Source organism: Pectinophora gossypiella, chromosome 9 (assembly GCF_024362695.1).
Source record: "Pectinophora gossypiella chromosome 9, ilPecGoss1.1, whole genome shotgun sequence".
NCBI lineage: Eukaryota > Metazoa > Arthropoda > Insecta > Lepidoptera > Gelechiidae > Pectinophora > Pectinophora gossypiella.
The window spans coordinates 6,744,203-6,762,526 of record NC_065412.1 but is presented as its reverse complement, the minus strand read 5'-3'; the positions used below and the strand labels follow the sequence as shown (position 1 = coordinate 6,762,526).

At 36.5% G+C, this 18,324-nt stretch overlaps 1 protein-coding gene across 1 annotated transcript; it reads left to right on the top strand.

The window, feature by feature from the left end:
* The first annotated feature begins 2,236 nt into the window (after nucleotides 1-2,236).
* On the top strand, nucleotides 2,237-6,531 carry LOC126369496 (toll-like receptor 2). The gene is made up of 2 exons (XM_050013936.1): nucleotides 2,237-5,117; nucleotides 5,376-6,531. The coding sequence occupies exon 1, from the start codon at nucleotides 2,569-2,571 to the stop codon at nucleotides 5,056-5,058; it is 2,490 nt and encodes an 829-aa protein (XP_049869893.1). The 5' UTR covers nucleotides 2,237-2,568; the 3' UTR covers nucleotides 5,059-5,117; nucleotides 5,376-6,531.
* The last annotated feature ends 11,793 nt before the right edge of the window (nucleotides 6,532-18,324 follow it).

Here is an 18,324-nt window from a genome sequence, read left to right as displayed (position 1 = left end):
TTTTTCTCCAATAGGTAATAAATAATATCGCTTAAGTAATAAGTTCATTAACATAATTACGTGGAAAAACACTGTTATTACAATGGTATTTACATTATTCAATGTGAGCTTAATGTTTGTATGAGATCAGGAACCCTAATTTAAATAAAAAATAAAATAAAAAAATAAAAAAATTTCTGATGACGTAACAATCAGAACGTCTATTTTTTTTAAATCTCAAAAAACATTTGGAATTTAATCTCCGCAGACGGAGGGGACTTTTGCGATTGTATTGTCCTTTTGTGCAAAGGTTGCAGCAACTGTACGTTTTCGTTTTTTATTCAACCCTTTGCACAGTTGGAACATCTTTACCGAACGGTCCAGCGTTTCTATGAATTGCTCCCGCAAGGCTTTCCGAAGGGTCTCTTTATTGCGGCCCTTAATTTGGGTTATTTGAACTTTCCTTGTCCCTTCCTGAATGGTCCAGTAGAAACGTCTTGCCACCTCGCGCCATACCTTTTTATATGGGACATGACAGCGGACCTCGCGGCCCATTGAAAGCCTGTGTTTTTATAGAAATCGACGATTTATCTGTTTGGCCATCTACCTATACGGGTCTAAGGTACATTTACCTATTTCAGCATTTTAAGCGAAACAATAAGTAGTCATTGTTGTTTTGTGGAAAATGTTATAAACCTTGTTGGTTAATTAACCTAGTTTCAGTGGATTTCCGCATTTGTTTAGATACTTTATGACACAAGATTGTATAAAATGGATTCCAAAACAAATCTGTGATAGCCCAGCAGGGCTAACATGCGCAATGTGGTAAAATTATGGATCGATTATTATTTAGAGTATTTTTATTTTGTCGAAATCGATAAGTTTGTTTTTTCCCCAATATGCGTGCCACGTGATTTTGTTACGAGAATGAAATGACTTATTTGGGTTCACATATTAGCATCAATCGACAAAAAGATAATTATATCGTCAGAAGCGATAAAATTACCGTCACAAAATTTTATCACGTTGCGCATGTAGCCGTACTAAACGAATAATGCATTCCTTAGTCGTCGTGTCATGGGTTCGAACCCCGGCTCGGGCTCTTAAACTATTGAATTCGAATGTATGAGTATTGAATTTAGTGAATGTGTTGAATCAATGTTTGGATCATATTACGTACTTTCCTAGATTTGCGTTTATGGCAATAGGATCGCCCTTTTTCACTTACATAGCTGAGGCAGAATGTGTGGGTGGGTATATACTTCTGTCTACCCCTTCGCGGATACAGGCGTGATGATAATGAAAACATGTAAAAAAAATACTTGGTCTCGTTTCATTTTCAGACTCACCTAACCTCTGAGATCTTGAAATCTCAATGTAGAGCCAATTTTATATTTGTCAGCAGTAAATCAAATGTCGACTTATAATAATCTGAGAAATAAAGTGTCTCAGAGTATAACGTGGATAAGCCTACCTATAAAACGTATTTGCATTAAAACATGTTTTTACGGTATTTAGTTTCTCCCTGTGCCCAGCTGTGGGACGTATGTAGGCTATTTATATGTGTTATGTTGAATAATATAGTTATTTTTTAAGGGTCGCCTATGAGTTAAGGGAAAGTCCCTAATTCAGTATTTTTCCTTGACACAAATTATATATTTTCTACCTTTACTTACCTACTATTTATATAACCAAACATAATTTTGTCAGGCCCCTGATAGATAGGTATTTAACAACTTATATCAAGAGCCGTTTGTGTGTCGTCCTTACCAAAATTAAAACGTTTTTGGTATTAATTACAGATTTTCCAGTACCAACGTGCATTTTTTTGGGAAACGTTCCTACTAGTAGGTACCTAAGTGGCCATCGCATCGATGACTCTGCCCGGCGTCTGAATGTCGAAAAAGAAAATATCCAATTTTTCATATTAGCTGTAAGGTAAAAAAAGTTACAAAGCCATTTAGAAGTAAGTAATAACTTATCGTTTAAATCATATTCGCCTGCCGAGAGAGCCCTACGGGGAGCAATCTCTGCTACAGGGAACGAAAATATAGCGTACACTTACAAATACTTACGTCCTCAAAATAACGTATTAGGGAGCTCCGAGTATGACATAAATAGTGGCGGTGTGGAAGTCAGTTGACTATATAAAAATGAGTTTGTTGTGGAGGGTGCGGGCGGGCGGGGGCACGGCGCCGGCGCGAGCGCGGCCGCGGGCCGTGCGGAGCGATCCGCCAGACCAGTCGGCGCCGCCACCGCCACCGGCCGTGCCCCACCACCGCGCCGCGCTGCGCCTCGCGTCACGTGCTCCACAGGCACGACACTTACGTCGCCGAACTCTACACTTCGCACGCAGCTATCGATTGAGCTCGATCTTAGTGACTGCCAAAACAGCATGAGTGACACTTTTGGCTCTCCCACCGCGCCGGTTTGAAAGTGCTTGTGCTCGTGTGAAGTTTTAATCATGCCTTTACCGCGAAGAACACAAAATAAATTCTGTGTCATCGTAATCCAGAACATGATTCACTTTAATCGACGACAGTATCACCTGGTTTTTAATCCGGCGTAATCGCAGACGGTGCATTAGACATGGCTCTGTCTCTGAAGAAATGTTTACTGCTAGTGGTTGTATCTTTATGGCAAGTAACGAATCTAGCTGGAACCTGTCCAGAAATATGTTCTCGTAGCAATACAACTTTAACTGAAAAATGTTCTTATAATATAAGTTTAAAGGAAAAATTAAAAAGTCATCTAGTGACTGAGTGTTGTGACGAAAATGGGCAGCTTGCAACGTGGTTGAAAAAGAACGTAAACAAAACTCTCTTAGAAGTTTATATTACTTTTGGAACAGCATGTACTACTAGAAATTTTCATTTCGATTCACCGTTGTTAGATGCTTTCTCAGTCGCTGTTAGAAATACAAAGTTTCACTCCATAAGAATTAATGTCAAGACGCAAAATTTGCGGGAAATTGACCTGTCATCAAACAAATTGAAATACATCAATAAAGGATATTTTAATATTTTTTCAAATCTTCGGAAATTAATTCTGAGCAAGAATGAGATAGTTAATATATTCCAGGAAAGTTTTAATGGATTATCGAAATTGGAATCCTTGGATTTATCAGAAAATAATTTGACAAGTTTGGCAAATGTTTTCACGCCACTTAAAAATTTACAACATCTCAATTTAAGTAGAAATAACATCCAGTTTATCCATGAAAACTATTTCAATAACTGGCTGTTGCAGCATTTGGACGTTTCACATAATAATCTGAGGAAGTTGGCGCCGGGAGCTCTGCAGTTGTTGCCGAATTTAGCTCGACTGCTCTTAACTGACAATCCACACTTGGGAGTAACGCAGCTGGATACGCAACTACTAGTAGGCACTGGCCGAAGGCTACAACAAATAGATGCATCCCGAACCGGTCTGTTTCAAGTACCTGAAGCATTTACACACTCTGTCCGGTTTCTGTCCCTCGTCGGAAATCGAATATCAAGCATCAGATGTGGCGACCTCGACAGCTATCCGTTGCTGCAGTCTCTCGACTTCTCTGACAACAAAATCATTTCTGTCGAAGATGACTCATTGGGTAGACTAGAAATGTTGCTGTTTCTTAATATTAATAAGAATATTCTAACGTCTGTACCCAGATCTCTTCCCGACGAATTAAAATATTTATCCATAAATTATAACTTGATTAAGAATTTGACAATACCAGATTTCAAGAATTTACCAAATCTTCGTATATTGATGTTGAAGAGGAATAAAATACGCTATATTCAGGACCACGTATTTGATGATCTCTTATCATTGGAAATGTTGGATCTATCCGAAAATCCTATACAAACATTGTCATCGAATACATTCGATGGGCCATTATCTCTACGAGACTTACGGCTGTGTTTCCTAAACTTGTCGGTGCCCGCTCAGGATGGCTCGTTCCCGATGTCGTCTCCGGAGAGTGTGCAGATGCTGCACCTGCAGGCCAGCCCCGGCCTAGCGCGCCAGCTGCTCGCAGACTCCGCCGCGCTCGCCGCATTTTCACATCTACAGTACTTAGACCTCAGAATGAATAATCTCTCTACTATAAGGAACGACTTATTATTCTACCTTGCACAATTAAAGACTTTGAGATTACATGGAAATAATATAAACTGTAGCGCCGAGTTGTGGCTGAGAGATTGGATGATTTGGAACAAAAGTTTATCGGATGGTGAAACATGTTACTACTCTACTTCCGAATCGAAAGCAGATATGACTAAATACAATTGCACGTTCCCGGAAACGTTCACTATTAGTGAAAGTTTGCCTCCAGTTAACTTATACAGTACTGAAATGATAAATAAATTGCTAAGATACTACGGGTATATAAATAACAAAACAGAGAAAGCATCCTACAGACGAAATAACAATAAAGGTACCAATGAATTAAAGTTAAATAGAACTGTAATACAAAATACGGATAAAAACTCAATTTTATTCGACAAACCAAAAAGAGTTGATTTAAGAATTGATAATACAATTCCGTCAAATGATTACTTAAACGACACGGCTATTGTGAAGGCAAGAGAGTCATCAAAAGTTTTGGATCAAAACAAAATTCAAAACGATCAATTTAATATCGATCATAGATTTTTAGATATTGAGCCCTTTTTATCTAACCGCAATACGAAGCTGGAGAACGATGAAGAGAGTATAGAAATACGCAGAAAAAACAGATCTGGAAAACGTCTGAATACGCCTGTCAATATAACTAAGAAAACAAGTATGAAGAGCGATGGAAATGTAGACACTAAGCCGGGGCAGCTTTCAGCAGCCGTAAATTTGGATAACGGGACGGTCCATGAGAGGTTAAGTACAAATTCTGATGAAAAAATGGAATATTCGCCGTATCAATCGGCTCATTCCAGTTTCGCGCAGTACATGGGGACGCTTGCAGTGTCGGCGTTGATAGTTACATCGTTGATCCTGTGGGCGAGCTTCAGGCTGCGCTACCGCCGGCGGCGGGAGCCGGCGCGCGCCGACGCCGGGGACCAGATAGAGGTAGCCAACATATCTGGCGGCGTGCTCTGGTGACACCTCCGTGCAGCCGACCCCACGCCTTTCGAATACGATTCTCTTCTGACGTAGTACTTGTAAGTATTAGACTCCATAGCTTACTCTTGTAGGTATAGACATAGATATCCCTCGGGAAAATAGTCCCTCGAATATAATTATACGTTGGCTCTTTTAGCAGACTAGATCCTAGCAGGTTTTGTAGCTATCCATTTGTTATAGACATGCCAACGTCTATGTCAGAGTTGCGAATGCTGAAACTGCTGGCAGTCGTATTTTTCATTTTCTGTCGCAGTATCGTATAACCGTTTCTGTAAATGCACTACATTTTGTTTCAGCTCGGAGCGGTCGGCTGCACGCGGCTAGGAAGATGTTTGTGATATAATTGGACGTAAATATTTTTTTAATGAAAAATAATTACAAAGAGACTCGGTGGATAGCTGTGGACTGTTTGTGTCAAAGTGTAAATAATTGTTTCGTTGAAATGTCAGAGGACACTAGATGATAGAAATATAAATATTTTTGTGTAAATTCGTGATAGAGCTGCGAATACTGATTTCAATATTTTAATATAACTTTACTACAGTACTTACAGTTACTTTCTCTGAATGTCGATATCGCTCTAAATTTAATTTGGGGAATCTAAAACTCAATAGCAGCACATTGATGGCTTCCCATCCAAAACTTTTTGTAATCATCGAGTGCGCAAACTGTTTAAGCTGCTCTTATGATTAATTAAAAGTGAGTTTAGAATGTTCAACGCTGAGATGTAATTTAATGCCTGTAAATACTTATTAATTTGAGTATTTTGTATGAATATAGGATGTGTACTATATTATTATTAACGCCAAAAATTGCAAAAGCAGACCATGTCTTCCCCGTTAACCCTTTTATTGTAATATATAACTATTAATTAATAATTATGATAGCCTATTTTGTACCCTGTAAAGGCAAGTGCCAAATAGCTATTTCTTTTTTTGGAAATAGTTTTGCTTACGTTGATGCCAATATTGTTCATAATGTTACTTAATACAACGTTTTTTTAGATTGATGTTCTATGCACCGTATATTTATCATCTGCCGCCTTTAATTTATCTATGTGCTTACAATAATTTACGATCAGTTACATAGTAGACTCCAGATAGTTTGGCACATAATTATACCAAAACATTTATGATACCGACTAACGTATGCATAGTTCCCAAAGAGAGGATTCAGTTTTCATACTATAAATGGGGCTTTAGTTGATAAACACCTACTTTGTCATATTAGTTTAGTAATTACTAGATAAAATGTGGTTACATTTTTATTTGCTGAAACTCGTAATATGAGCAGTGTATAACAAATCCAGTTGCATTTAATGGTTCAATAGATTGTACAAATTGTTTCACATAATATTGTTACATCACATTCATCACTGAAACTAAGGTTGTAACTCGATATATAACGTTTTGAAGACAATGATGTGTAGATAATTATATGTTTTTACGTAAATTGTAGTTTATGATGTACAAAAATAAATCGATAGATTGAAATTGGATTTCTTTATTTTTATCGTCTTAATTAATCGATCTATAAGTAATATAAAGAAGTCTTGTTCTTTGTGACGAACCTATACCACCTGTCAGGTGTCATAAGAAGCGTCTTAATCTTTCGAACGCCGGAACGCGGATCTCGACCAGACACAATGTAAAATCTATTGTGTCTGGTATCTCGGCATATGAGAGGTTAATTAACCGCTACGTATTTATTCGTAGATTAACCGGTAGTTGTAGGCTTTGTGACGTCACGCTAAATTCAATATGGCGCCCTGTAGAGAACATAAACTGAGGACGAAAATATATGAGGAATACGTATATACTTATTATTAGCTTTTATTTGCAGGTTTCCTTGCATTTACTCGATAATTACGTTGAATTCATAACATGACTGCTCAGACATGTTCCGTATAGGTTATATCGACAAATATTGCATAAAACACGTATCGGAAGCGCGTTATTTTTATAAATCCGGAAAAATCACGCTTTAAAAGTATGAAACAAGAAAATAGGCATGTTTCTCTGAAATTATTATATTTTTTTACTCTTTATACTGTTGAATTTGGTATAATAATAAAATAAAATATGAAACGAAGGAAGGACGAATAAACCACCAGAAAATCATTAAGTTTCAATTTTTGTATTGACAGAGAAAATAACGAGCCGTTATTAAGGTTGTTTTATATTGCTACAAGCTATTTATTTGCAAAGGTTTGTGATAAAAATGTTTTATGAATTGACTTGTTTTGTTGATGTTTATTTTTGTGAAAACAATATTATGCGGTCTCTTTCCCGATGGACTCCATATCAACATGGATTTTTTAATATATTTTAATAAATTTAGCTCGGTCACAGGCATGCGATGACACTTGTAAGTTAGATGAAGTTCAAATCGAAACAGAACAGAAAAAATATGATGCCATTTTCTAGTTGGTTTATTCGAAAGAATGGAAGTAGGTACCTTCTCTCTACGTATTTGTTGCCATAGCAATGCTAAGAAAAGAATGAAGAATGCTTAAATAACATTATAATTTTAAGACATAAATCTTCTAAAATACAGTAGCAAAATGCTTACCTATTCAATACTTATACATTTACTATTACTTACGTTTTTTCAGTCTGATTTAATTCATCTATCGTTTTCACATCTATTTTCTATTATACCTGAATACCGATGGTTACATAGTAAGCTTTCCCATTTCCGCGTTCTATTTGATGATCTTTGAAGCCGTAACTTTTCTTTATAAAACATTTGCCGATAGAAACATTATATTCTTTAAACAATCTCGCCGATAGTGCGCCAGTGAACGATATAAGCACATGAAAGGTTTTGCCAATCCCATTTGTATTATCTCTCTTTTCCTGTTGTACCTAAAGTTCGATGTTGAGCTTAATATCTATTAACGGACATAGGGTAGGTACTTTTCAAGGGAAGACCAACAGTTTTGCAGTTGGTTAAATAGCTAATATTATAGTTATTATAACGAAATGCATATTTATCTTCTTCTTCTATCGTGTGGATTGTGAGGTGAATTACCAACCCCATCAACCCTGGTGTCAGGGTTATTACTGAGCCGCCATAGGCCCCTGACATGACTCATGCAACGACTACGAGTACATCAGTAAGTAATAACCGGGACCAACGGCTTAACGTGCCTTCCGAAGCACGGATCTTTTTACTTTTTTGCATAATTATGACCAATTAGTGTAATTGTGGTTTGGTGACACGATCTGCAATGATTGACAGTAATATGAGTATTCTGAATTTTATGCGCGTTTAGTACATTTTAAAAACTATGCGGGGTTTTACAGGCTACAGCAGCTTTGACGTCATAATTACCTATTTTCTCATTACTCGGGTACATAATTATTCCAACATACAATGTAGTAGCTTAATCTTTCGAACGCCGGAACGCGGATCTCGACCAGACACAATGTAAAAACTATTGTTCTGGTATCTCGGCATATGAGAGGTTAAGCACATATAAAAATAATTGTTGCTTGATATTTGGACCACATTACGTATAGAATTGTGTTGCTACCTATATTGCTTCTCTTTATTTTGAACATTATAATAATGGGTGGAAGATGTAATCGTAAAGACGTAATTTAGACCACAAAGATAAAAGATGCATTTGCCTGTTATCCGTGAAATTAGAGGGATAAACAAAGGAAAATCTGTACAGCGCCATCTATATTGTATTTGAACGTAACCTGCGAAGTCCCTCATTAGCACAAACAGTTTATCCGATTTTCGGTGTGACAATGGTTTCGACCTTCGCACTGGACTTTTTATGTCGGTTTGGGGTGGTGTGTTCGAAACTCTTACAGAACCGTCGATACAAATACTCGGCCAGAAATACACCGTCGTGAAGGCGTCCAGTTTACTTATAATGATGCTTACTTATTAGGTACTACAACACAGATGCCACTTAAGATTCAGTATAGCCCTGATTATTTAAAGTGAGGGGTATATTTGATCAAGGACAAGTTAAACAACCATATTCAAAACTTAACAAGCCCCGCGCCTATAGTTAAATTACCTCCGCAATTACGAATCATGTAAGATATTAAGTAAGTACGTCGTCATAGAAACGAAATAATTTATGCCAAGTTTAAATTGATTACCTATCAAGGTAGACCAGACATTACTACATTCTTCTTCTAGGTGACCATGAAATGGACGGGGAGTTGCAAACTAATCACTTATTCCTAATTCTATGCTCAGGGTAGAGTTATTGTAAATAACGGCCTCCGTGGTCCAGTGGTCGAATCCCGGGGGGTACATGTCAAAAAATCACTGTGTAATCCCTAGTTTGGTTAGGATATTACAGGCTGATGACCTGATTGTCCAAAAAGTAAGCTGATCCGTGCTTCGGAAGGCACGTTAAGTCGTTGGTCCTGGTTACTACTTACTGATGTAAGTAAGTAGTCGTTACATGAGTCATGTCAGGGGCCTTTGGCAACTCAATAATAAACCTGACACCAGGGTTCATGAGGTTGGTAATTCATCTCACAACCCACACGATAGAAGAAGATTGTAAATAAGCTGAGGTAAAGTTCTATATCATCGAATAGTTCATCAAATTATATTATGTTTATCATAGATAGGTAAGTAGTAGGATCAAAAGGAAACGGAAGGTTTACAGTTGTTGGTTGCTCAACATTTTTGTTCATTATTCTCGTACATTCGTATACATAAACAGCCTATATACGTCCCACTGCTGGGCACAGATCTCCCGTCAATCAACCGGAGGGGGTATGGAGCATACTCCACCACGCTGCTCCACTTCAACTTTTTTCGAAAGTTGTGTTAGTGTAATATCTACATAGAGGTTGATTTTATTAATTTTCTGCTAATATATGCATTTCTATATTATTCATCTTCTGCTTTATAGGACATAGAAAACCTCAGGCCATTATATGTTTTTGTAATAAAAGTTAGTTGAGAATTTACATTGTTTAGAGTAATAAAATAACTTCAATGTTAGTTATCCTGCTCGTACCTAATATGTTTCAGTTCATGCATGAACATAAAACTTTTAAAATTGGCAGTTTTAGCTTTTATTTGAATAAGTATGATTTATAAGTAAATGACACAAAGTTTATCCGTTTTTTGACTTTGTGTTGGTCGAAACTGCGGGGTCAAGTCTCGCCCGAGTCGGACTTTTTCGTTTTAATTTTCTATTTGTGAGTTTCCTTAAGCACGGGTGTATGCTATAAAAACAAAAGTCCTGTATTTTTGTTTTATTTCCATCAACACAAACAATATAAAGCTCCTAATCCCTACTGCGTAGGCAGAGAGCCTCAAGTCGTCAAAAAGAAAATTACAGCCACTTTTATAGTAAAGGTCAAGAATTACATAAGACACGGACGTGTATTAACATAAATGGAAATTTTAATGGACATATTTTTTTTATTGCCAATTCAATTCCAAGCATTCATAGAAATAATATTTTGCTAGTTTATGTAGATGTTGGCGTGCTGATCTGCGTATCCATGAAGATTCGGAACCCGAAATAATTAAAAATGGGTAGTCCTTTGACTTTACTACACGTAAAGTTAAGCGCGTGAATGTGAAATTCTTTATTAAACTGCAGCAGAGCACCGTGATGGAGTCAGCACCACTTCCAGTTGATGATAAGTTTATGCACGGTTTATAGAACATGAAGAAATAGGGACGACGGCACCGAAACGCTACCTGCAGCCGTGAAATATCATTCTCTCTACTAAGTGGGCCCATCGGGGTTACAATAATATAACGATAAAAGTAATAAAATTACAATGGTGTCGATTCGGGTAGCCATCAACTTAATTTTAACTTAGTTTGACAGAAAACTAGCTGCATCACTTTCTTGCACGTATTGTAAGTAAAGGACGGCAACAATATGATAGCTGTCAAACTAAAATTAGGTTAAGTTTATGTCCACCCAAATAGGCTCCATTATAGTTGTAAGTGTAGTGTGTGGGAGTTATCATTTGGACTATCTCTGACAATAATGTTCGACAGACTAGACGCTGTGTTAGAAACTATTCACACATTTGATGTTTACCTAATTTAGAAATGCATTGCTGTTTCGTGTGTAAAATAAATAAGTTAACTTGATATTTCTGTACAATATCGGATTCCGTTTGAAACTCATACAATCTTAATGTGGAATATATATTATGTTTTCAGTGTATCAACATATACTACTTATATGCTGCTTGAAAAATTGCTAGATGCATATTCGATGCGTACTTAGTGTGCAGATTTATTTCAAATTTTGTTTTCTATTAAATTACGTATACAAACTATGTAGTTATAAGGACAATATTGGACTGAATTGGTAAGTTGTTAATATGCATGGGCATGAAATAAGCGTTTATATGATACAAGAGTTTGATACAAGTATATACGTAATTAAAGCCAAACTGCGTAGTAAAATGAAATGAAAACCACTATCAGATATAATTATTCAAGTGATATAAATGGACTGAGAAATCTCAACTCTGCGACTTCAATAAAAAAACTTGGAAAATTTAATTACATTTTTATTAATCGTCCGACTAGACTAGCAAATTTCTTCTTAGATAATAAGATTGTTTTCTTCTTAAATAGTGAGTTCTTTTCCGGTTTACTTGAGCTAATGCAGCAGTCCAAAGAGACTAGCCGGGAGGAATTTTTAATATCTTTTTAGCATATAAGTACAGCTCCCTGTATCTCCTTTCAACATGGTTGAATTAGAATATGATTCGCCACTTTATAATTTAATGAATTACATATTACTCTTTAAGGTAAGTAATATAAAATTTCTACCTATCTCTCTTTATCAATATAGCAGCTAAAACCCGCGCTTACTCAAAGACTAAAATATATACCTATAGACATAGGTAACTAAGTAAACCTTACTCTTTTTTAGCTTTGCTCTGAAAAGAAAACTTTTGAAAGGGAAACTTGTTTTCTTTGCAATGCTTACTTTAAAACCCCTAATGCTTGTTATTTGTAAGACTGCTCATGGAGCTGACAGAAAATAAAAGACGGTTAACAATTTCTTTTGTCTATTCTTGTGCCCAGATGTTGCTCAAGACTGGAGTCAGAAATAACGAGAGAAAAATAAAAATAATGGAAGGGAGTCTAATCATAGCCTAATTGCGACGCATGATCTTTTTTATTACAGACAATAAAATTATATTTAAATAAAATATGTATATGCTCAATCTCTACGACGGTAGGTGGAACTGTCAGAAAATAATCTTGCAAAAATTTCAAGTCTGTTTCTTTTATTGTACTTACAATGATCGATTATTTCGTAGTGTCTATAAATATTAAATTATCAGGTCTTAAAATATGCATGGAAACGAATGGTTTAGGTACTTACCTATTTTTATTACATCACAGATCACCTACATGTGGTCACCCAGGATCTGTGACCGCGATGCCTAATAGCATGGGCAGAGCTTTTGATACTAAGCATTGATATAAAAGTTGTACTTCAATGATACCGTATCGTCACGTAGATAGCATTCGCTGCGTCTGTTGCTGGAAGCTCTCGATATAATTAGCGCCACTCGCGACGAGGAACCCGTGCAGAAGCTTCTGTAAGTATAACTGCTTCATAAGAAGATAAGAGGATTGTACGTAGACGCAACACATGTGTGCTAACATAGCTGTAACAATAACTTTTTATAAAGGACTCTGTTTCCCGTTTGGACTCCCGTTTTCTATTCGAATCGCGTCTTAAAGGAACTACAATCGCTTTGACAGTGTGTTTTTGTCCACTTGAACATTAAGGGGGACTTATGTACGTCATTATAATGAGAGAACTTTGAAACGAAGAATATGTAATATTATATTATATTACACACCCAATATTATATTACATTATTCTTGCAGTCACATGTAATAACTTATTCTAATCTTTATTTGGTACACTTAAATGCTGGGTATTGCATTGTTCTCATGTTATTGAAGGGAGGACTCCACAATCTCGAACAATATTTTGTCTAATTCAACTCATGCTCAGAATTCAGAAAGTATGATGTTTTATTTAAATATTAAACATTATATTCTCAGAGGCCGTTGCATTATACTTGCACCCTAAATCAACATTGACTCTTATGATTAATTTCTTTATCTTCAGATAATGTCATATTTCGTAAGCTTTCAACGCCCTTGTTTGACTTAAATATCCATATTCGAGTTGGGACATAAAGTCTTAAGTCTAAAATTGAAGGAGGAAATTGTAACAAGGTTATTTGAGATTGTGTACTGAAATGTAAATAGCCCTTGAGCCATTATGAGCGTGGTGCACAAGACAAACAGTCTCGCGCCGTGTCTTACTTAAATATTGATATTGGGGCTGTACCCTGACAACGATACCTACATAACGCTAATACAATCCTACTTCATGTGAAGTATATATGTACTTCTTCTTATCGTGTGGGTTGTGAGGTGGAATACCAATTTCATCAACCCCGGTGTGTGATATTGCTCATGTAACGATTACTTACTTACATTAGTAAGTAGTAACCAGGACCATTGGCTTAACGTGCCTTCCGAAGCACGGATCATCTTACTTTTTGGACAATCAGGTGATCAGCCTGTAATGTTCTAACCAAACTAGGGATCACAAAGCGATTTTTGTGATATGTCCCCACCGGGATTCGAACCTGGGAGCTCCGGATCGTGGGTCCAACGCTAAGGCTACTCAGGCATTTTTATTTTACCTCTCATTGATGTTTGGCTCAGACAAAATAATCTTAGAATGTTATGCGACTTATTACAATCTGAATGTAGTAGAGCAAGCAGGAATGCAATTCAGTTTATTAAGCTGATTTTTGCGCCTCTAAGACCTGATTTATCGACCCTACCCAAAAAAATTCTGACACGATGGATGTTTTATAGGCAAAACGCTATTACTACTACTAAGATACGTAAATCTAAAGCGATAATAGTTACGTTGTTTTCTTATGTCCCTTGGCTCTGCTTACCCAAATCAGGATTTGGTTATGCGGGTAAATTATGAGTACGTAGATTTAGCTACCTAGGCAATCCACCTGATATTACGACTTCTTAAGTTAAAATATTTAACCCAATATTTTGAACATACGCAGATAATAATATTTATAACTAATGAAAGAGTAAAAAATTACAGAAGCGAAAAGCAGGAATCGAAAAATATGAGCAATGAACCTGAAAACTATGTAAAATAGGTAATAAAAGTATGTGGTATGGCCACGAGCTACGGAGAAAATGATGTTATCATAAGAACTGATGCCATGATACTGCATATAAGCTCTAAAGTTCTGAGGAAAACGACCAACCCTGGTAGGGATAGAAAAAATCCGTTTCGAATATTCTTAGGTAAGAAGGTGATCATGTACCTACGGTCACGAGCATTAATATGTGTACACTTTGGTACCATGTCCCATTAACTTTTTTGACAAATTGAACTGTAAGTCTCACTAAATGTCAAATATGTTAGTGCGACATAGTCCTAAAGTGGGTAGGTATATTATATTGCTCATGACTGTATGCTTTCTTATTGGTTTCAACCACGATGTAGTTTTGGTAACGGATATTGACAGGATTTCACCAGAATTACAAACAAAATTAAGTGAAATAAAAGAATATATAATTTAACGCTTTGTTATAAATGTACCTAACAGTCAAATTCGTCTGGCCAAATTAAAGTCTGCGCCAAACGGTAATAAGTGAGCAATAATGATTGCTCAAAGGAGCCGCTACGATGAGAAACCGGTTTTGAATTATTGGAGTTATTCTAGGTTTGGATAATTTTCTATTTCGGATATTGAGGTTTCAAAGCATTCCCGGTTTGAAGCTAGGCTGCAGGGTAGCAGTTCATTACGCTGCCCTAGTTTAGGTAAGATCATCTCGTTCGAGATATCCAATATTACTCGATTCAAGCGCAGCTAAAACTGTACGCGGGTATAGATTTCAAAGCTACAGATTTTTAGTCTAATAATACTTACAGACTAATAAGATTCTTTGCTTCTGGGCCTTAAAACAATATTAGAATATTTTTGCTTCGATATTATCAACGCTCATAGGAGATGATCACGAACCGCAAAGGATTATATAGCAAAACTAATTATACTAATGATTGCAATTTTCCGGGACGCAAAACATTTTTAATGTGAATCTGCGTTATAAGCCTTTGATTGCACGTTTGACATAATAAATCATAATTGTAGTAGACAAAGGTCGCTAATCCGGTAGGCTTTAATTACTGAACCCTATTTAATCCCAGTCTCCAATGAAAGCATTAATTAAAACGGTAGAGGAAATACATCTAAGTGCGTTTACCTCATAGCGGAGCGGAGGCGGCAGCGGAAGCGGAGAAGTTGCGAGTATTAGGTCTAGGAGTAAGTATTAGGTGTTGGATAGGATAGTTTCATTCATACAATAACTATTTAAAAAGTATGCCACTCTATAAAAGGTAAAGAAAGTACAGTTCTTTAAATATTCTCATCACGTACCTAGTCTTCTAAACTACACAAATTATATCTAAGTATAGGTAAGGTACCCAAAAATTCTATTCTTAATCACACAAAAAAAATTTGAGCGTAATGGTTGAAAATAAAGTTTTAAGCGATCGATTAGCGATAGAAAATCGAGTGTAAATATACAATTTAAAAAATATTATGATGTCTATTGAATTTATAATAAAATAACATGTCTATCCTAGAGTGGATGAAATCGGTAATTGGCCTCACAACTTACACGAGAGAATGAGTACAAAATAACGTAAGTACTTAATACTGGCGAAGCTGCGGTTGCAGTTCAAATTGTTGAAGCTACGTCTTACAAACTACAAATAATGAAGTTTTTCCCCCTTGACATAAATATTACGGATAGTATCAGGCAGTCCTAAGGCAGTACATAATTCCCCTTAAAAATGTGAGGGTCAATCTTGGCCACCTCGCGCCACGTCTTCCACAGCACTAACTCCCTTGAATAATTCATACTTGCTAAACTCTACGGTTGCAATTCCGGTGAATTTTTGCTGCCCACAGTATAATATTTATATGCCTCTATTGTGGACTTGAGTGTGTTTATTTTGTGTTGTTATATTATAATAGGTTGAAGCTCAGACCAGAATTTATGAATGTACGGGTTTGTGTTAGTACGAGGGGTGCGGGGGGAGAGAATCAAACTTCTACCTTATACTACCTTCATTAGTTGTTTTTTTTTATTAAAATACGATAGACGATTCCACCTGATAATGATAGATGTGGTCAATGGTGTTACACACACGTACCTAGGAAATGCGTATTCAGGGGGAAAGTAGTGGGGCGAAGTATTATGCGATCAACCTAGCAGCAGCAGTGTATACGCCAGGGTACTGTGTATTTTATGAGAATCTGCAGTATTTTAGGCTGATGAGACGTTCGCTACGTAAAAAGTGACGATTTAAAATATAAGTTACCTAATGAATAAAGATATTTTTGAATTTGAGATCGTACACCTACATAGCGCCTTCATAATCATGCCAGAACACGAGTTTCGTCGCTTGTGTCAACCATTATTGTTGTTCTATCGTGTTGGTTGTGAGGCGGATTACCAACCTCAGCAACCTAGCAATTATTGTTAAATTTTGTTTCGAAAAAGGTACGAACAGTTGACAGATGCAATGTCACATCACTTACTACATAAAGAGGGACGCACAATGACGCACTATCGGGACACTCGAGTCGGAGAAACATATGACAAAATTCGTTTCAACAAAGCGTTTTGGCAACATTGCTTCAACTGATATTTCATGGAATGTAGCATTTTGCTGTGAAAGAGTCAACGACTAAGCTACCTAGCGGCGCAATATCGTGTGATGTGGATGTAAATGTGTTTTATGTCATCTCCTCACTTTGTTTCCTGGAATGTCTAGTCGTTGATGGACAGCCTGTCGCCGAAAACAATACGAGAAATATATTGAATACTTGAAAGTAGTTGTGAAAGTAGAGTTAAAGCTAGGAATATAATATAGGGTTTCCTATCAATGTACTTACCTAAAACTCAATCCAATTTTAAATAAATCTTACAAGCTTATTAAATAAATGTGCAGTTACCGAATAGATCACCTCGAAGAGAGGCGTAATTGACATACTCGTAACAAAAAAGTAAGTATATTGAATTTTAAAATAAAGTAGAACTGGCTTATAAAAATGTCTCTGTTTTTAAGAATATAAAAGGCGGCTTTCGCTTGTTTAATAAATGGAAGATTTGTAGTGTATTTAAATCCGAGAGGCATTGTAGAGCAGGAAGGTTTAAGCCAGTGGCCAGCGGGAGGTTGCATTCAACGACCCTGAATAATTCATCGCAGTCGGTGTCGCGTCGTTCATGTCTGGATACAGCCTTGTCGAGGCGAGGTAACCTTGGCTCAGATCCAAATCAGTACCCATTGTCAATGCTGTAGCTAGATCACAGAAAAATTGTAAAGTGCAACGAGAAAGCCGTAGAAACGTGGGTTGTATTCATTGATGGTGCAATTTAGGAATGCAAGATAATTTTGAGAATGTTTCTTATCAATCCACAGTTTCTCATAACCAACCCTATATTATATTCTAGTCCTACTATGGAAAAAAATATCTCGAAACTTTCTCAGATACTTACTTATATTTAAATTTGGGTTCTTACTAATCAATTTTGAGATGAAAAACACCAGTGGCTGCGGTTTGTCCTGTTGATGACTTCTAAGTCTGCTCACCCCGATAGGTATTTTTATTAAAAAAAAAAGGTCTCATGTTGACACAGCCAGACGGGCCACTGCGACCATATAAGATCTATTAGTTTATATGTATACGGGCGTACATAACTTTTTGATAATATTTTATATAAGTAGTGTACTTTTGAAGAACTTGTGTAACGGTAGCTATAAACAATATATAGAGCTGTGAATGGCGTTGCTGCATGTACAGAGTATCAGAATTGGGAGCAAAATAGCTGAGGTGGAAGCTCGTCTCCAGCCAGTTAATTATTCAGCAGTCCGTCCTTCCGCCGTCATTCTATATTCACATCCTAACTTTTCGCTGCATTGTTTAGTTTTTTTTTTTCATAATTAGATTACTTATTTATGCATTCGGGAACTGAGGTCCTTTCAACATTGTAGGTTTGTAGGATATCAACATAATATTTAAAAACGTACCATTCAAATAATTTCTCGACATTGTTTGTTAAAATACCTAAACTATATCGAATAACTCAAAGCTCAAATGTAGGTAAGTCATGAATTTTGTATTTCCAATTTGT